Here is a 21912-nt window from a genome sequence, read left to right on the forward strand (position 1 = left end):
TTGCAAATTCACAGTTGATTTTGTCACTTCTCTCTTATAAACGAAAATTGATGGTCACAAGCAGGTTTGTCACCTTAATACAGTTTTAAATCTGAACAATACATACCACCCTAAATTTTAAAACTGCACTTACACTAGAATCAATCCTAAATCAACAAAATTATTAGAAAAATTCAAAGCCTTAGGCATATACCTAATTAAAAGAGGACTAATTAGTCGCATTTAAACCCCAAATGGTTGAAAAATGTATATATCTAATACAAAGGGATTATGTCCCTCTGCTAGTCAAACTCTCAAGCTATATTTAAAACTCTCTGAGTTTATTTTGACTAGCATTTATTATGTGGTCATATATGTTGAAATGATTGTACTTGCATCACCTTGCGAGCTACAAGTCGGATAACCCCGAACCGCTTCCATTCAAGAAATGATGGTACAAGTGTCGTCAGACTTGAAGGTGTTTATTCTGTAGATGGAGTTTCTCATAAAGGGTAAAAGGCTGTAACAAATGCAAACACAAATGATTACTTAACCTGGTTGCTAGCATATACTATCATGTGTTTAACAAAAAGTGTCCTCATTTTAGGATAATTATGGTAGTTTGCTGTACAAAAAAAATAAAAAATCTCTGGATAAGATTCCTCATGCTACCGGTAGGGCAGGACATGCTTACCTTTTTCGCGAACACCTCGTGTCATCACTGATTTTCAGTGATCTATTCATACACATGTAATTTTCACCGCTGTTTTTGCCTTTTACGCCCATTGGAAACTATTTTGGCATATAATCGAGACTGGTTATTCATTGGCGTTGACATTTTATATTTATATTTACACAGTGTGTGATAATTTGTCTTTTGAATATAAGAATTTATTTGAAACCTGAAATATTTTGAAATGATCGTTTGTGCTTTTGTTGTTGTTGTTATTATTTAATGCCGCTCTCAGCAATATCTTTTACACAGTTAATGGTCTTGACAATCCAGTGATAGACATCATGAGCATCGATCCATGCAATTGGGATCGATGACATACATCAAGTAAGGCAGCGAGCCTGACCATCCGATCCCGTTAGTCGCTCTTTACGGCAAGCATGGGTTGCTGAAGACAGATTCTACCCCGGATCTTCACGGGTCGACCGTTTGTGCAACGTGGGCTAATTGTTTGGGAGGAATATAAAAACATCAGATCCGTTAACAAGATGACAGAATGTCTTGTACTAATGACTGTCATCAATAGAACAAAATGCAATTTTCAATGCATAACCTGTATATTGAGAAATACCATGTAGTTTGGGCCACGGTTTTATTCCGAAAACTGTGAATATCAGTAGTTCGAAGTATTTTATCTTCTTCGGTGATTCAGCCGTCAAATGATGCTGTTTTAATTAGAGGTTGGTATTGTGATTTTGAAACCTCTGAAAATTCTCGATGTGCATTGGTCAAAGTCAGAGTAAGAATACCACAAAATACACGAAGCATGTCGTATAAAGTTAATGATTAGTTTTACACAGTTAATGGTCTTTTATGTTTGCATATAAGGCAGTAAGCAAACAATCGGTTTTGTCAGTCTTTTCTACTAGGCATTCTGTTTTGTGCATTCATTGCACTTCGTCTCTTGCTCAAAAGTTGTTTGATCAGGGTTACACCATACAGGACCGTAGTATAGCTTTCACTAAAGTTACAGCCTTTTGTGTCTACATTGCACTTCGTCTCTTGCTCAAAAGTTGTTTGATCAGGGTTACACAATCCAGGGCCGTAGTAAAGCTTTAACTATAGTTACAACCTTTTGTGTCTACATTGCACTTCGTCTCCTGCTCAAAAGTTGTTTGATCAGGGTTACACCATACAGGGCCGTAGTAAATCTTTCACTATAGTTTCAACCTTTTGTGTCTACATTGCACTTCGTCTCTTGCTCAAAAGTTGTTTGATCAGGGTTACACCATCCAGGGCGGTAGTAAAGCTTTCACTACAGTTACAACCTTTTGTGTCTACATTGCACTTCGTCTCTGGCTCAAAAGTTGTTTGATCAGGGTTACACCATCCAGGACCGTAGTAAAGCTTTCACAATAGTTACAACCTTTTGTGTCTACATTGCACTTCGTCTCTTGCTCAAAAGTTGTTTGATCAGGGTTACACCATCCAGGACCGTAGTAAAGCTTTCACAATAGTTACAACCTTTTGTGTCTACATTGCACTTCGTCTCTGGCTCAAAAGTTGTTTGATCAGGGTTACACCATCCAGGACCGTAGTAAAGCTTTCACAATAGTTACAACCTTTTGTGTCTACATTGCACTTCGTCTCTTGCTCAAAAGTTGTTTGATCAGGGTTACACCATCCAGGACCGTAGTCAAGCTTTCACAATAGTTACAACCTTTTGTGTCTACATTGCACTTCGTCTCTGGCTCAAAAGTTGTTTGATCAGGGTTACACCATCCAGGGCGGTAGTAAAGCTTTCACTATAGTTACAACCTTTTGTGTCTACATTGCACTTCGTCTCTGGCTCAAAAGTTGTTTGATCAGGGTTACATCATCCAGGGCCGTAGTAAAGCTTTCACTATAGTTACAGCCCTGTGTGTCTACATTGCACTTCGTCTCTTGCTTCGTATCTTTTCTACTACGTATCACTGCAAACACGAAAACGTCGTTTTTTTCCGTATATGGTCATTGGACGGAAAAACGACTAAAAATTCATTAAAATTGATTAATTGGTGAGCGTCTAGAAAGTGTCCAGAAAAGGGTCGAGTTTTTCAAGCATAAAATGGACGGAAAAACGATGCTTTTTGCTCCGCCTCGTACAACTGATAACGGCCAATCAGATGGCGCTGGTCTCCCGGCGCACGTGATTCCTAAGGCTTCCTTTCGAAAGCTTTAGGTTTCGTATTTCTGGCATGCCTTGCTCTAGTATCTGTCGCGCGCAGTGCAGCGAGATTTGCTGATAAGCCAGTTTTAGGATATGTAACATGTTAATGGAATTCAGGCACGCGCCAAGAAGTCAAACCAAACAATGTTACCAAGTTTATTGTGGTAACATATCACTCGGCTATGAACAGTTACCCCTATCGGATAATGGGTTGTGTTTAATTTGGTTATAATAATAACTAATTTTTTAATGTGAAGTTATACGGCTAGGACGAGAGGTCGATCACATGACGTTCTTCACGTGACTGTATTCTTGAAATGGCGTAAACACTGACTACTTCGACATACAGAAGCGTGGTTGCACTCCCGTTTAAGGATACCCTCGCTTTGTTTTTTCTCTGGGATAGGTTGTAGCGAGGGTATCCTTAAACGGGCGTGCAACCACGCTTCTGTATGAATTCGTACTAGGGAATTCCAAGGGTTTTCCCCAGGAATGTAGAAGTAGCCATTTCAAGAATACAGTCACGTGAAGAACGTCATGTGACCGACCTCTCGTCCTAGCCGTATATCTTGTAAACTTCACATTTAAAAATTAGTTATTATTATAACCAAATGAAACACAACCCATTATCCGACTACTTACAGAATCGTGGTTGCACGCCCGTTTAAGGATACCCTCTCTACAACCCATCCCAGAGAAAAAACAAACGAAAATACATCCAAACTATCGTAGTAACAATCTACAGCAATCTATGAATTTACCTTAGTCTCTATTTGACACATCTTTACAATCACCTTTCAACGATCGGCCAGTTCATCAGTCATGACAAAGGCTTGAAATAGCCACAGGTTAATTAACAACTTCGGATATATCTTCCGTCACGTTTATCGTGTCAGCCATTTTGACGTATTGTACTTGATGTAAATGTATTACGACGCTCTGTCATTGTAATTGACTTACTGAGGTAATTCTGAAAAAGATCTTCTCATCTGATGAGGATATTGTTTGGAATATATTTCTTGTAAATATACTAAAACATGTGGGGGGGGGGGGGGGGGGGGGGGGGACATTTTATTCCGGGACGACCTATTAAAGCTAGCAGTAAGTCAAGGCACCATGCGTGTATATGATCTGTTATTATATGTGTTTAGATTACGGTTTGGGGCGTTTATAAAATACACTGACGCAAGTATATTCTATTCAAATCAATTTGATAATTGAATATGCTTTCTTTATATTACATAACAGCACTGCACAACATTTGAACAGTTGCAGTAACACACTACGGTAATCACATTAAACACCATTTTCAACTGTACAGTATTTCAATATTCCAGTTATATCACGATGTATCAGACTGATGTGGGATTAAAATCCGAATTGGTTCAGGCCATCCAACTAGTGTTCGGGAAAAGGTGAGCGTATCCTGCCACACAAGTGGCACCCGTCACAAACACATGCAAGGACAAGTCAATTGTTCACCTGAACAAAACACGGAAACACACAATGATGCTCGTCCTCACTTTTACCGAGCATGTTAATTATATTGTCCGTCAAAAACATGGACGAGTATAAACAATATGTTTATTCACGTAATACTCCGTAATACTCGAAGCATTATTGTTAATCACAACGTATAGTATCGGCATGCAGTTGAACTCATCACCCATCCCATTATTGATAATCCTTCTTGAAGATCTATGAAATCAGAAGCTGCAACACTTTATCTTTTAATTGGCATGTCAGATTTCTATTTCATAACTCAGATTTATTTGCACGGATCACTATGGAAGGGACATTGTCGCGTTGTCGCATTGGCGCATTGGCGCCCTCACAAAAACAAGCAAAACGTGTCAAAATTAACAAAAACACGACAATTGGCCATTTGTCGCATCGTCGCGTTTTTGCATTTTAGCTCTTTGAATAATCCTTTTCTTTATTTAACAAAAGGGCGACGATGCCGTAAAGCGACATTTTCAAGGTCCAAATATGTCTCGTTGTCGCATTGTCGCAAATGTGTATAAAAGGCGTACCTCGTGACCTCGTTGCAACCCTCATGAGGTGTTTGCCGAAGGGAGAGGGGTAGGAAATGTGCGCTCCAGCCCAGCGCAGAGCTCGCGACACACTGTATACTGCATGTTGTATACAGTATATTGCAGTTGATACACTGTATCTGCATGTGATACTTATTAGCGGAAATGTTACAACTTTCAAGATTCAAGATTCAATTTGCATTTATTTCATATACAACAGACCGCCGTCATATATCACTGGAATACTGCTGAGAGCGGCGTTAAAACAATTTGCTTTCATAATGGAGCGCTGCAGTCATTTAAAATAGATCCGTAAACATATGTAGTACCAACTCACTCACTCTGTTTCGAATATTCAGCAGAAAATATATTATTAACTAGGTCTTTGGGAAGAGATATCAGATTTTTATAAGTAGTCACATAGGGATGATAAAGGACCCCTCGCTGATTAGGTTCTTGTTTACTTAAGAGCAGAGTTGGCCATGCTAGATGATATAACCAAAATCCAGGAGCTCCGGCGGGGGGCCAATCTGGTTTTGTTAGTGTATGGTATGAGCTGTGGCGTTGACCCAAGAGAATAATGTAAAAGATGAGACCAACTCAAGTCTATAATGATTGGGAAAGTCTAGATTTCCTTAGCCCTTGCCTGAAATTAAGAACTGTTCTAGGCTCCATTTTAATTGTATTATGTTCATTTTGTAGATATGGATGGACCAACCAGGAGAGAAATTGATAGAATATTAATATCACATGTTACCACTGATCCAGTTAAATTCATCACACAATAATATACTAGTATTTGACATTACGGCATTTGATTATTAGGGCATGATCATGTACATGTTCACTGTAGTAATGTACACACCAGTCAACTTGATTATAATTTTTATTATAGTGTAGCGCGGCATCAACGATTACTTTATGATATCCTCACTTGTCATCGATGTATTGACATCGAACAATGGACGACAATTCGAAATTCTTATAAATAGCTTCAATAGGGACAGCGCCGGTGTCAGTACAATTTTCCTAGTTAAAAATATGTCTCTACAAAATATAATCTGAAGCAGACAAGAACAATATTTTTTTATTAATGCTTACTTTCATGGATAGATTTGAGGCAATCTAGGCTTGCCAAATCGTTCTAGACTTGAGCTGGATTCCTTTTAAATTTATTCTCTATGGTCTGGGAGACGAACGGGCGTCAGTATCGCATGGAGAACTGGGACAGCCTGAATCAGTGTAATCGGATATGTTGTGGAGTTTCGGTTTGGGACTGTTTGCTGAATAGAACAAGGGCTCACGAACAAGGGCACAATGTAGAGATTAAATCATTACCACCTCTCTTTATATCAGATATGTTATTGTGATTTGAAATCTCTTTTGGAGAATTGCGAGTTATGTATACTCTGTATTCTTTCGTCATGGTAGCATATATATGTTCTATGTTGCTTTTTGAATTATCCACAAATAATGATAACTACAATGTAAACCTCTCTTTGAAGATATACAGTAATACTACTGTAGGACATATCTGAAAAATGGGACTTATTGACAAATATTTCTTTCTTAAATACAACCCGTTACAGGCATTCTGATCATTATATTATACTTTGTACTGTTTAAAAGTCAAATAATGGCAAATTGTATCTTTCTACATTTTGAATTAATTATAATTTCTGCAATAAAAACTTAGCATCAGATAGTGATATAAACGAATATGATCTATACTGTGATAAATGAATTATCAATTTCGTAGTATGAATTAGATAAACAGAAATATGACAGTAAAACAAATTATTTTAATCTGTTCGTGTGAGTAGATAACGAGAGATCTAGGCAACTTACTAACGTAGCCATTTGTGAAAAATGAAATATTAAAAGTTTAGGGGGTTGAACATGTACATTGAATGACAGGGAAGAAAGCAACGCAATAATTAAATTATGAATCAAATTATGTTATAAATATAACAAAATATATAGAAATATAAGTTTAATTTCTCATTGTTGGAAGGTGTTTAATAATAGATTGTGTTTGTTTGTTGTTTAACGCCGCACTCAGCAATATACCAGCTATATGACGGTGTGTCGTAAATAATCCAGTCTGGACCAGACAATCCAGTTATTATCACCAAGAGCACCGATCTACGCAATTGGGATACGATGACATGCATCAACCAAGTCAGCGAGCCTAACCACCCGATCATGTTTGTCGCCTTCGAACAAGCATGGGTTGTTGAAGGCCTATTCTAACCCGGATCTTCATGGGTAATCTTTTTAATAATAAGGTACGATGAAATTCTGTATATGTCCATAATAGGTGTGTATAAGTAGATCGATAATATGTCCATACACGCCAATTAAATGGGTTAGACTGCATATGGTTCAATGATGAGTTCTTTCACAAGTCCATATTTCAAGACATGTATTTGATATTCATAATAAATCCACAAAAGCTACACAATGGCGACAAAACTGTACCAGCATCACAGATACCAATAAAACATGAGATCCATATAATTACTTGAAAGTTAGAACATCTAAATAGAAAATTGGAAGGATAAACTTCCGACATTTTTCGTATTGTGTTTACGTTTGGAGAGAGAAGTTGTGATTGGTATCGGATGGGTGCAAACAGGTGTATCCTTCCGCCCAGGCCTTATGGCAATGCTATAGCCCAAAATGAAACAAGCCTAGATGTTCAACAGGTTCAGGCTGAAATTTCCATCCCACTTGGGCTCCCTATTAAATTTAGATATAGTTTCTCGTGTCGATATGTGTCAAAAGAAATGAAATGTTTGCGCATGTCAGCGTCGATCCTACAATATCCTTTTATGCAAAATACATATATACTGATGAATTAACGTAGTAATACTACGCAAATATATGTCCAGATGTATACACAATTTTCATCTCGTGATCTTTATTCGTGCTTTTAGCTCTTTTTCTACATTAGATTATGGGGTGTTACATCACACCAGAAGGCCAGGTCCAAATTCAAGTCATAATTTCATGGTCCGTCTTGTATGTTGGAAACCAATATCGCAATATGGCTGAATATTACTTCAATTCTTTATTCATGTACATGTGTAGGCCAGCGGCCCATGGTACAATATTCGGTCCATCATTAACATTTATAGGCTTAGTGTTTGGAGTCTAGCATTCATAGCATGGTATATAAAAGTTGCAACATTTCTAATTACAGTTTCATTGTTTCAAGCATATTGAATTTAGCAAGAGTAGGATGTACAAAATACTTCTGTGGTAAATACTGAAGACGAAGTTCATCATAAGCGTTACAAATTAATAAAAAATGATATTCATTCTCGACATATCTTTGGTTGCAACTATTGCACAATCTCTGCTCTCGTGGAGTATTAACGTATCTACCAGTCTCAATATGGAGAGTGTGGGAGCTACAGCGAAACTGGGCTAGTGCAACACGAAATTTGTTGATAGTGATAGCAGACAAATACAACTCTAGACTGAATGAATTTTTGAAAAGTGTATAATGGAACATTTTAGAACTATTTGCTAAAGACCAATGCCAGTCCTGTTCGTAAGCAAATTTTAACCGATCTTCACATTCGGAAATAAATGATTCGGGGCAAATAACATATTGGTTCTCCCATATATATCCAAATCCAAGGCTGTATAAAAGAGTTTTGACTTTTGTAGCCCAATTAGTTTTACCATGTGTGGCTAGCTGAGATAACATATCATAACTTTTCTTAGGATATCGTGAATTTGGTAGGGACATAAGTTTACACCAATATTTTATACAGCGTTTATACGCAGAAATGTACAGTGGGTATCTTCCACACTCTCCTCGCACAACATGATTTGGAGTAGACGTTTTAACACCTAGCAGACGTTTACAAGCAAGTACATGGATACTTTCTATTTCTTTGCAGTTTTCAAAACTCCACATTTCAGCCCCATATAACATAATTGGAGCAATTTTAGTATCGAATATTTTAAAAAATAGTTTCAGTGGAATAGGTTTAAGTGATGAAAGGGATTTTAGAACCGAGAACAATACCCGTTTAGCCTGTAATGAAGCATTGTAAGTATGTTTCGACCATGATAAATTCTTTGAAAATACAACTCCCAAATATTTGTACGATGATACACATTCCAACTGACAACCACTGAAATACCATTTCTCAGATCTAGAAAGTACACCACCATTCTTAAAAACTACTATTTTCGACTTATCAAGATTTACCTTTAGGAAATAATTCTGGCAATAGTGTTCGAGTACATCGATGCGGTTTTGGAGGCCATATACAGTATCTGATATAAGAATTACATCATCAGCAAAGAGTAGCAGGAATAGTTGAATTATGTCTGGATGGAGCTGGATTCCGGGTTCACAGTTAGCCTCAATTTCAACAGCTAGATCATTGATAAACAATGAAAACAAAAACGGGTTCAGTACACAGCCTTGACGGACACCCAAGTCACAATCGAATACATCTGAGAAGTTATTGTTAAACTTTACACAGGAACGTACAGTCGTATATATGGATTGTATACACTTAAACATTTTAGGCGACACACCACTGTTATTCAAAACTATCCATAGTTTTGATCTGTTTATAGAGTCAAACGCTTTGGAGAAGTCTACAAATAAAGCATATAGTTTACCTCGCTTCTTCCCCAGATAACGCTGTATAACTGACTGTAAAATAAACATATTATCAATTGTGGAATAGCCACAACGAAATCCTGCTTGCGACTCCACAACTTTATCATAGGCATCACACCAAGACTGCAACCTTCTATTTAGAACAGAAATATATAGCTTGCTAAAAATACTTAATACTGTAATCCCTCGGTAGTTATCGGGTGTATTAGTATCCCCTTTCTTGTGTAATGGTACAATTTGGCCAGTCGACCAGGAAATCGGAAAATAAGCGGAATCAAACATAACGTTAAACAGACAGGTAATATAGGGAACTAACACATCGCATGCGTATTTGAACATTTCAGCAATAAGCTTATCACTGCCGGCAGCTTTGCCTGTTTTCAATTTGTTAATTGCCTCAATTACCTCCTGCTGTTCAATTGGCGAGTCTAAGATTGATTGAGTTAAGTCATGGCTGAATATTGCTAAACGTTGTATTAACCCGATTACTCACATAATTATTCCATTTTCTACATACATCTACGAACGCTATCTTAAAGGAGGTATATCTATATCATCCAAATGTCCATACATATATGTCCACATATATAATTATGTATAAAGCAAGTCGTCCTGCACTCTTCCTTAATAGTAGTTTTTGTTTGATTGTTTGTTGTTAAACGCTGCACTCAACAATATACCAGCGATATGACGGCGGTTTGTAAATAATCCAGTCTGGGCCAGACAATCGAGTTATTGACATCAAGAGCACCGATCTACGCAATTGGGATACGATGACATGCATCAACCAAGTCAGCGAGCCTGACCACCCGATTACGTTAGTCGCCTTAGTACAAGAATGGGTTGTTGAAGGGTATTTTTTCAATAATAAGGTACAATGAAATTCTGTATATGCCCATAATAAGTGTGTATAAGTAAATGGATAATATATCCATACCCGCCAATTAAATGGCTGCATATGGTTCTCTGATGAACTCTTTTACAAGTCTATATTTCAAGACATGTATTTGATATTTATAATAACTCCGCAATAGCTACACAATGGCGACAAAACGGTACCAGCATCACAGATATCTATATAATTACTTTTAAGTTAAATCATGTATCTAAATAGTAAATTAGAAGGATTAAAAATATACACTGCCGACATTTTTCGGGGTTTTTTTTCGTGTGGAGAGAGGAGTAGTGACAGTAGTAACTGGTATCTGATGGGTGCAAACAGGTGTCGAGTGGCTGTTTCAGATGGCTCTAATTTCGTAGCTCTAAAGATCACGACGGCGATACAGACCGTGAAGTAGTTTGTCTTACAGTCCCTGAACCATATTATTTTACCTTCCGCCCCGGCCTTACTGCAATGCTATAGCCCCAAATGAAATAAGTCTAGATGTTCAACAGGTTCAGGCTGAAATTTCCATCTCACTTGGGCTCCTTTTAAATTTAAATATGGTTTCTCGTTCTAACCAAAATAATATATTTTCAGAGACTAAGCGTTAGTCTAACCGTGAAATACAACTATCCAAAAGATCCCATGCATGTCTATATTTCTTCAGACAGAGTCTCCATGCTCTTATTGATAAGTATTAAAAGACAAATGACTTAAATGTTACAGCACTGGTGAATAGGTTATATGCGCATGTAAGCGTCGATCTACAATATCCTTTGCGCAAAATACATATATGCTGATGAATTAACGTAGTAATACTACGCAAATATATGCCCAGATGTATACATAAGTTTCATCTCGTGATCTTTATTCGTGCTTTTAGCTCTTTTTCTACATTAGATTATGGGGTGTTACATCACACCAGAAAGCCAGGTCCAAATTCAAGTCATAATTTCATGGTCCGTCTTGTATGTTGGAAACCAATATCGCAACATGGCTGATTATTGCTAAACGTGGTATTTACCCGATTACTCACATAATTATTCCATTTTCTGCGTGCACGTTCTACAATCATCTACGATCACTATCTATAAGGAGGTATATCTGTATTCATCCAAATGTTGTTACGAGTGGAAGTGGAACGAAGGGATACACTCCAAATCTATTCGCACAATTAAAGGATCGCACAACAATTAAGACAGATATTTATTAACAATGCATGATAGTTTACCAATACAGCTAAGTTTACTATGGGAGAATTAGGCTCCGGCTACCATGTACAATAATATCACCATCAAGGGGCTACAGCAAATTGCATACTTATATAGTCACCCTGATTTCCATGTTTGATTGTTCACTCCACTCCTTGTTCAACGAAAACACATATATCCATAGTTCCACATAAGTTCACAATGCAAGTTTTCCAAGGCACACATTTGCAAATATCAGCATGATTTCTAGTTCAGTTTCACAAGCCCCGACATGGGATACAATCTCTCACACAGTGTTCTGAACTTTAACGTTAAAAATGAGGAGGTTAAAATACAGGTCTGGCCAACACCCAAGAAACAGAAAAAAACTAACTATTTTTTAATCTCCCCAACCTTATACTATAATGCTGATTAGCTACAAGCTTCACATATGACATAATTACTTAACCCGCTCAGGCAGCCAGCTCCCCAGGTGTACCATTCAAGCAAAATTACGCAAACCCAAGCCTTCTTGTTTCAATTCAAGTCTAAATGCATCTGATATACTAACAAACATATAAAAGCATACACCCATACACATAACAATGTACATACATATATGTCCGCATACATATGTATTAAGCAAGTCACACATTCTTCCTTAAAAGATAATGCTAAGCATTTCCTCTGTATGTATTTACATATGTAAAAATCGTTTTTATGTCAACGCTGATGCAGTGAACGTACCACAGATGTGATGCTAGAATAACATCTAATCTCTGAAATGAACATATTTTACAGAAAAAAACAGTTGTTAAACAATAGTTATAAAATATAACAAGAAGGAGCCAAGAGACTTTCTTCATTTTGCCAAATTTTGGGCTATATTGAACATATTTGTTTCGGGGTCTGTATGACAGACACACCTAAGTATAAAGATAAGTACATGTTAGTATAGATGTGGTATATATTCAAATATGTTTGTGATTAACCCGACCTTGAAAAATATTGAAGGGTGAGTGGTATCTATCTATGTCATTAACTATTTATGTCATTTATTTCGAATTAGAATGATAGCACATCAGAAAAGAATCGCACTTTAATATACGTATCTTGTTAGCCCAAGAGTGTTTTAAGTAAGAGCAACATGTATATCGAGAGTATAGATTTGGTGCGTGACTTACCCCACATTACTGTCAGAAAGTGTGCATGCTCTGTTCATCGGGAATAAATGACATAAGGCGATTCATGCGGGTGAATACGATTTACTTCAGAACTAGTATAGATTACTTTAGGTTAGGAGAAAATGTATGCACGCTTCGTGCTCAGGGGGTTGTTTGGGCGGGTTTAAAGGATACGGGTCCTGGCTTGGTCTTTGTGTTGGACGTGTAGCTGGCATTTCCAGGATTGACGTATCAATGACCAAAATGATGTCTGATGCAATTCTCTATTTTGACTTGTACCGTGTGTTTCCGTGCCTTTTCGGGTGAACAATTGGTTTGCCTTTGCATGTGTTTGTAGCGGGTGCCACTAGTGGACCGGGATGAGCTTGCCGTTTTGCGAGCACCCAGTGTCATCATTTTATAAGGTGAATAATGAAACATGCATGCTCCTGGTGTTGTCGGAATCGTGCAGTTGGCGCTACTTTTGGCAAGGGTTTCTTGTGATGATGGAACGGCTTATGTGGTTTTTGTCAACTGATATAATCAACTGTGATATGTCAGGGTATATGGTCATGTAATTAAGAAACAAACCGCGAGTGGGAGTTGTTTATTGTACGATAAACAACGACCACGACTCGTTTATTTCTTATATGAGATATCGACATTACGTACGACCGCGGCAATGCCAGATAAATCTATTTTATGAACAGGAGGGTTTGAATTGGGTCTTTCCCGCATATTCTCACAATTTTCTCGTCTGTACCTTTTCTCCCAATACCGATTAACATTTCGCTCTCACTTTCTGATGCGATTGTTCAGGCATTGCATTTATCTACCTTCCCCAGCTACATCTATTGGGAACAACTCACTGGACACTTCCCTCTCACTAATAACATCAAAGTTACGACGTTTTCAAGTTGCGAGTGCATGTTCGAATCTCCATAAATGACGTCATGATAGAACAAGGTTTTATCGTGAAATAAATATCGCTTCCTTCTTTGTTTTTTGTGATTTATCGCGAAGCTGTCTTATATAATTAAATGTCAATTTCTCATTGCTTTATCATGACGTATACGTGTCATAACCAATCATGTAGCAATAGCAAACACAAATATAGTTGACCTCGACATAGAATAGTATCATGATATATAATTATCCTTTGGTGTGCAATATTTCCGGTTGATAAATCTAACATATGCTTACTTTTAAGAATAGCGACTATAAATTTTTATATTACTTTATCAGGTCTCTGTAACATTTGCAAAAAAAACACAAATTTAATAATACAACTGAACCTAAATGTATGTTGTAATATCCTTAAGTTGCTGAGTGCGGCATTAGACCATAAACAAAACATAATATCTTTAAGAATTATGTTAATAATGTCGATGCTAAAAAACAATCTCCACAGTATCCATACCTCTTTTTCTATGTTTCATGTGAAACATAATAACTCTTTTTAATGATCTGAAGGAATAATAATGACAATAATATCAAAATAATATCATCATTATTTATGTTATTTATCCTCAACTGAAGTAGTCCTCAACACTATACGTTCAGAGAAGAAACCCATGAACATATTATCAATGTAACATACATTAATGGAAATTAGATGAACAGTTGATTGAACAAATGATATTATTCGGCCGAACGTCTATCAGCCAATACTACATTATTAAATTGTGAGACTACAGTGATTTTTGCAAGGCTACTCTCATAAATGTCATGACGCATTTGAGGCCAGGGTTCTACTATACTCTATGTTCAATGTGCTGACTTATTATTGCGTTAATTTCATGATTTACAGTATTCATGAAGGACATTTCACGTGGGACCAACAGAGGGAAATATGTCTATCGACTATTTTTTTATATTTAGCTAGCTCAAACGATCTATTGGTTTGATTTATATTTATGGTATCCACAAAATAAGTAGGATCCGTTTTTGTTGTTCTTTGTGTAACGCCGCACGTAGCAATATTCCAGTTATATGACGGGTTGTCTGTAAATAATCGAGTCTGGACCAGACAATCCAGTGATTGATATCACGACCACCGATCCACGCAATTGAGATACAATGACATGCATCAACCAAGTCAGCGAGCCTGACCACCCGATCCATTTAGTCGCCTCTTACGACAAGCATAGTCGCCTATAACGGCAAGCATGGGTTGCTGTAAATCTATTCTTAACCGGATCTTCAAAGGTAAAATGGGATTCAACTGATATGTTAAGATGAAATAAAACTGAATTATATGTGCTGTTTACATATCAAAGTTTGCCAAATTGTTACAAAATGTTTGGCCCCAGCAAGGCTACGTATTCACAACTTATTGTGGTAGGCACAGTATAACTCATGAGTCTTGACTGAGGGAGGGCCGTTTTCCTCCTTGTGGGTCACCTGCTTGGCAACATGGGACGGGAAAACTGCAGGGGGTGAGGGCAGTTAAGTTGATGGTACAGACAGATTACAGAGATCATTTTACAAATGTGAAACCTCATTCCACAAAGGAAGGGGCGAAAGCTGAAACTTGGTGAGATTTAGAGAACAAAGGCAGTTATTTCTAGTTTCTTACTGACTCTCGGAGATACGTTTAATAAAAATTCGTCTGTGCGACACGGCTACCAGTCACTAAATTTGGGTCACAATCTTTCTGTCTTCTTTCATTCGTCATCTGAAATACCACCCCTTCGTGCACTTGTGCTTCCTACTCAAGTTACCAAACACATCCTGTTTACGTACACCTGCAAGATATATATTACGCCGAGGAGAATTTACAATTATACCACTAGCAACGATACAATGGCGTACAAAGACTTACAATGAGTCAAGCATCCGTCACTCGATTTCTTTTTTGATTGATTGTTTGATTGATAGACTGATAGATTGATAGATTGATAGATTGATACACAGATTGATAGATTGATAGATTGATAGATTGATAGATTGATACATTGATACATTGTGAATGAGTGAGTTAGTGAGTGAATGAGTGAGTGAGTGAGTGAGTGAGTGCCTGTTTCACTGATATGTCCGGATCTGGGTACGAGACACCGGCTTAGCGTCACCGATCTAGATATATCTATGCAGGAATAGGTCATCCATGCAGATAGCGTAATCTCGATAAATGTATTCAGGAACCTTTCGTAAACAACATTAATTGAAAATGCTACCGAAGAATCAAACAACTTTAAGATTTGGCTTCTGTGGTGGAATCATTCTAGTATTTCTACTTCTTGAATGTTGTCACGCAGTTCATTCAGACAGATCTCGAAGATATGTTAATATCTATGCGAGGACAGCGGATTAGATATCGCGAGGCCGGTTCACAATCCGTAAAAGCCTGTGATATGCCATGAATAGCCCATTGCATCTCCTGTACAAAGACTTTCTTTTGTACGTGTTGTCACAGAGCCACAAACTTAGGTCAATGGATCAGATAAAAGCAGGACTGCTGGAATCGGTTGAGGTGAACTTCCCATGACATAAACTCCTACTTGACAACCGCTTTAAGAAAGTGCCGCCATTCATGTACACAGTCCGGGCCTGTAATCTAACACGCGAGAACTGACCAATAAAATCTGAGAAGTAGGAATATCGGTCGATGCTGTTGCTTGATTGACAATGTCAATCAAGAAAGGGAGGAGCTAAATGATATCGTTCTCTCCCAGTAAATTCCGATGTCAAATAACGACGTCATTTGGACGGAAAAACGATGGTTTGAAAGCGTCCAAATAACGTCGTTTTTCCGTCCAATGACCATAAACGAAAAAAACCGACGTTTTCGTGTTTGCAGTGTATATTCTGTTCAAACTATGTGCTATAAGAAAGCTGTTCAATGTTAATTTTCATGTATAACATGTCAATACAATGAATATAAGTTTCGTTTTGTTTTGTTTCAGCCATGGCTTCATACAAGAAGATATTCGTTATGATGTTATTGATAGCATCGTTTGTAGCTCTTGTTACGTACATGGGCGGCCCTCGCGTTATGACTTTTGACATGCTCAGCAACATGTCAAGTCATATGTTCCAAATCTATCCGCCAACAATCGGCATATCGGTTTATCCTTTACCTAAAAACATCACACCATTCGATCAACATTCGAGTATCCTATCGCATTTATTGACAGGGCACTGGAAAACACGTCCTTTGACAAAAAGGGAAGATGAAGATATTTTGAACTTTCTGTCTGACGTAAATGTCCGATACACCCTACCTAAGAATTATCAAAGGATTGATGGCCTCTGTGGAAATGTTACCCACACCGGATCTAAAACTGCTAAGTGGATAAGAGCCTTGTGTGATCCTAAAGGAACAACCCCGTGCTGCTTCAACAATAAATGTGCTATGAAGTCTGTGGAGGAATGTGTGTGTCCTGATTGCTATGACATGAGGCAGCAGAAACATGCTGAATATTCCACCTGGACCCCTTCAGAACCAAGACACGGCTACAAGGAACACAGCCCCCATGAAGCTTGCAGCATCCTCAGTGGCAGCACCATTTTGTTTGTTGGGGATTCTCTGGTTCGTCATGTATATACAGCTATGGTGCTGCTTGTTACAGGGAATATGAAAGATGGAGCCATGAATGAAAATGTACCACAGAGTAAGTTTAAATGATTCAATGTGTGAGATCTTGAGGTTTGAAATTGCTTGGTTTTGTTTTTTGTATAACTCCGCATTCCTGCAATATTCCAGCTATATGACGGTGGTCTGTAAATATTCGAGTCTGGACCAGACAATCCAGTGATTGATATCATGAGCATCAATCCACGCAATTGGGATCGATGGCATGTATCAACCAAGTCAGCGAGCCTGACCACACGATCCCGTTAGTCGCATATAAACATATACATGTACATAGCTCCCCGGCTGCGTCATACAAAAAGACGTTAAAAGATGGTACTTGTTGTTACTCTGTCTGGCGCTCGGCATTAGGGGCTAATAGAAGGACTGGTCGGCTCGGAGTCAGTATACTGTGTCTGAGTGGAGTATTCATGTTAAACTGCGGTATCTCAGTGTGCTAGCTCTATAAATCGGCATCAGTCCAGACTAGTACAAGCAGCCACACACATGTGCATGCACGTCGCTATATAAGTGCAATAATCTTGGACGCGACGTTAAACCCCATTTCACCTCACCTCACCAATAACAAAGTTAAAGGAAAAGAAGGAAACATGCGAATCGATAAAACTATATCACTGAGGATATCAATGAAACACGTCAGAGGAAAATGCTATTTTTCTGAGTTTTCTGAATATATTATTTCCATACTCACACATCTATGAATACTTTCCTATATTATGTATGCACATAGACGTCAAACGCTTAATCGATAAAATATTATTTGATCAATATTTGAGAAAAACATATTCGAGATAATTCTTTTGGAATACCGTGTACGACAACAAACGTATCAATGTCAGTTGACCGATTCAGTTGTGTTCAGAAGCAGCTGTTGTATAAACCGCTCCATTGATAATATAAACATTTTTAATGTTGATCATTTGCCTTGACTTGTTGATCTTGTGTTTCAGATGTTAGAAACGTGTGTAGCGGAATGTATATGTTCACAGAAAAGTTGTGTCGACTGCATTTGAAGCATCAGCGTCGTGCCTGCAATGGCACAGTTAACCTGGAACTGAAGTACTTCTACTCTGCAACATTTGGCCCACACTTGAAACAAAGAGTCGCAAATATAAAAAGCAAGTCATTACTTTTTGTAGGTATAGGTCCACACAATAATTTTAACCATAAAGAAGTTCAAGAGAAGTTTCTGTTACCAACACTGTCCTACATGCGCAACAATACGAGACCTTGGCCAAAAGTACTGTGGGCAGCGAGTCATGCTCCGGGGGCGTTGAAGTCCCCGAAAGTATTGGCCCAGTCGTACGACAGCGTAAAACGCTACAATGGCAATATGGAGCCTTTCCTGCGAGCTTGGAAAGTTCCTATTTTCGATACCTTTAACATGACGGATGGAATGACGAGCTTTGATGGTCAGCATTATGGACTTGGGATGAATGTAGTGAAAGCGAATGTAATATTGAGTTACCTAAATGAATTGAAAAATAAAGGATTGTGGTGAAACCTCTTGTTGGTGTCTATTATTTAGTTTTAGTTTTGTTTGGTCATAAAAAAGAATAAGAAGATCCTTGATATATTTTTATGGATAAAAGTCTAAAATCATATACATACCAGAGATCATAATTTCAGGCACTTGTTCCGTTCAACTTGTTCCGTTACTATATTATATTTCAAGTAGATTCATGGTGCTGACAAACCTAGAATCAGGGCAAACTTGAATTAGAACCCACGATCATAAGTTTCTCAGGTGGGCCCGATGGCCGCAAGTCTGCACGGCGAATTCTGATACGTAACATGATAAATGATTCTCAACCTTTGAAACGTTAATTTCACATACATGTACTTATGAAAAAGTAATATGATATGTTCGAATTCAAGTTGGCCCTGATTCTAAGTTCGACTCATGCTTGTGGGTTTACCTAGTGGTTAAAGCGTTCCCTTGTCATGGCAAAGACCCGGGTTCGATTCCCGACATGGGAACAATGTGTGAAGCCAATTTCTGGTGTCACCCGCCATGACATTGCAGGAATATTGCTTAAAGCGGCGTAAAATCAAACTCACTCACTCACTCACTCATGTAGTTAACCTCTAGGACTCGCTTCACCTCGGGACATCCGCCCACATCAAGACATGACGTGATCCAGGACATAACTGAAACTGTTCGAAGTGACGTTAGATCAAACTCGCCCACCATTGGTGAGCTGAGAAGAAAAGGTATGGAAAAAGACACTGAAAGAATGGCGTCTTTTGTCATCTGAAAGTATCCGATCGTTAAACCTCCAATCATTACGGATGTTGTCGAGGCATATGCAAAAGGGATATACCAAAAGAAAAGATGAATGTGTTGAATGTCTTTCAGTGTTTTTTTATTATTTTCCAAATAACTTGTACATCATGCATATTTATGAATATATTTATGAAAACATACACACAGCTTCCCTTAGCATTAGCTTGCTTTATCTGCTGAGCCTCGGTCTGTGGGAGACCTGTTTTGGGGTGTTGTACCGGATACCTGCAATGATCTTGTCGACTTCCTGTTTCTATCCTATATCGACCGCCTCCGTGGTCTAGTGGTAGAGCGTCCGCCCGGAAAGTGGACGATGAGGGGTTGGGTCCCGGTCCCGGTTGGGTCATACCAAAAGATGTTAAAAGATAGTACTTGTTGTTACCCTGTCTGGCGCTTGGCATTAAGGTCGGCTCAGTGTCAGAATACTGTGTCTGAGTGGAATATTCATGTTAACTTGCGGCATGGTATCTCAGTGGGCTAGCACTATAAATTCGGCATAAGACAGACAGACAGACAGACAGACAGCCACACACAAAAGCACGCACACACACACACACACACACACACACACACACACACACACACACACACACACACACACACACACACACGCACACACACACACACACACACATATATATATATATATATATACGGTCATTGAAACAGAATCGTTACACGGGGTATGGGAGACAACTCTGCTTGTCTTGTTTACATAGTGATTTGCAGTTCGCTTCAATTGTGCTCATTGTTATAATCCTTCTCACTGTGATGTTTTCCACTGGAAATCCATTTGTTATAATTCATGTGTTATTGACTGGTATCTGTAATTGATAATAGTACACTCATTGTTCTGTAGTATATCTCCAAGTCTAACACTTGATATTTCAAGTAGAGTTTCTGTTAAACTCATTTCCAAGCACGTGTTCCTTGAAGTAAAATTACTATTCGTGCATTGTAAATATGAATATTATATTTTAATGATAGGATTTTATATTTTCCTGTTCATCGAAAGTTAATACTGATCATGTCAACTAGTGTCAGATGGATGTTGAGAATACGGAAATAATGACCCGATTTCCTCATTGTGTTTTCAGTCAATATAGTGATTGGTGAGCTCAGTAACATTTGGTTTAGCGTGCCAGGATCATAAGATCATAAGAGGAGCGGGCCTTATTTTTGGACTGAGGCGGACTGAGTCGGATCCAACTGCTTGAAATTCTGGAAAGACTGGGAATTGCAGTTATATCAACGGAAAACAAGGGAAAATTGCTGCCCACATCAGAGTCCGTCATCGCGCAGTGCAAGGCAGATGAGAGCAAACGTCTTACCAACTTTGGTCTATTACTAACCTTCTGTAAAGAAGAAACCAAGCCTGAGAGAGTAAGTGAGTGAGTATGGTTTAACGCCGCTTTTAGCAATATTCGAGCAATATCACGGCTGGGGACCCCTGAAATGGGCTTCACACATTGTACCCATGTCGGGAATCGAACCCGGGTCTTCAGCTTGACGAGCAACGCTTTAACCACTAGGCTACCCGACCGCCCATAACCAAGCCTGAAGTAACACAAACAGGTGCGCCAAATCCCCCACTTCAAGCTACCCTGAGAAACAAAATTAAGGCGCATGGCCTGATCAATGGAAAACTTGGTATACGTTTCATCAGAATTTTCTGAGACTGTATGAGTTTTTTACAGAAACGGTTTTGGGTAGAATATCTGTTAGATAGGAAGGGGCCATGTTATGATTAATTTTGAAGTAAAGACAAAGTTTACGTTTCTTTCTACGCCCAACCGGTCTCGTAATATAATGGATGCCTGGGGACATATTTAGGTAAACCAGTAACAATGCGTGCAGCTTCTAATTGTAATTGTTCTAATTTCTCACTTTGTCCTTCGGTGCAACCAGTCCACACCTCACATGCGTATTCAAAGTGTGGTCTTATGGACATTTTATATATATTGTTAATAGTATTTCTGTGAAGTAGATGTTTGAGTTTTCTCATTGAGTAAATCATCTTGGAAGTTGTTTTAATTATGGTATCTATATGACAATACCATTTGCTACTGGATTCAAATATAACACCCAAGTGCTTATGGCTGTGTACAGAGCTGATTTCTTTTCCGTTGAAATATAGTTCACCTATTGTAGCCATGTAGGTAATGGAACCCAGGTCTTCGGCACGACGGGCGAACGCTTTTACCACAAGGCGTTCCCACCACCCCTAAAGTCACAGCAATCACCCGAATC

The 21912-nt window shown here is 38.3% G+C and overlaps 1 protein-coding gene across 1 annotated transcript; it reads left to right on the plus strand.

Moving 5' to 3' along the window:
* The first annotated feature begins 16688 nt into the window (after positions 1 to 16688).
* Positions 16689 to 18876, plus strand: LOC139448451 (uncharacterized). Its single transcript, XM_071230000.1, has 2 exons — positions 16689 to 17394; positions 18326 to 18876. The coding sequence occupies exons 1-2, from the start codon at positions 16689 to 16691 to the stop codon at positions 18874 to 18876; spliced, it is 1257 nt and encodes a 418-aa protein (XP_071086101.1).
* Positions 18877 to 21912: the final 3036 nt, after the last annotated feature.

This window comes from Haliotis cracherodii, unplaced genomic scaffold (assembly GCF_022045235.1).
Source record: "Haliotis cracherodii isolate W230 unplaced genomic scaffold, xgHalCrac1.p SCAF_7, whole genome shotgun sequence".
NCBI lineage: Eukaryota > Metazoa > Mollusca > Gastropoda > Lepetellida > Haliotidae > Haliotis > Haliotis cracherodii.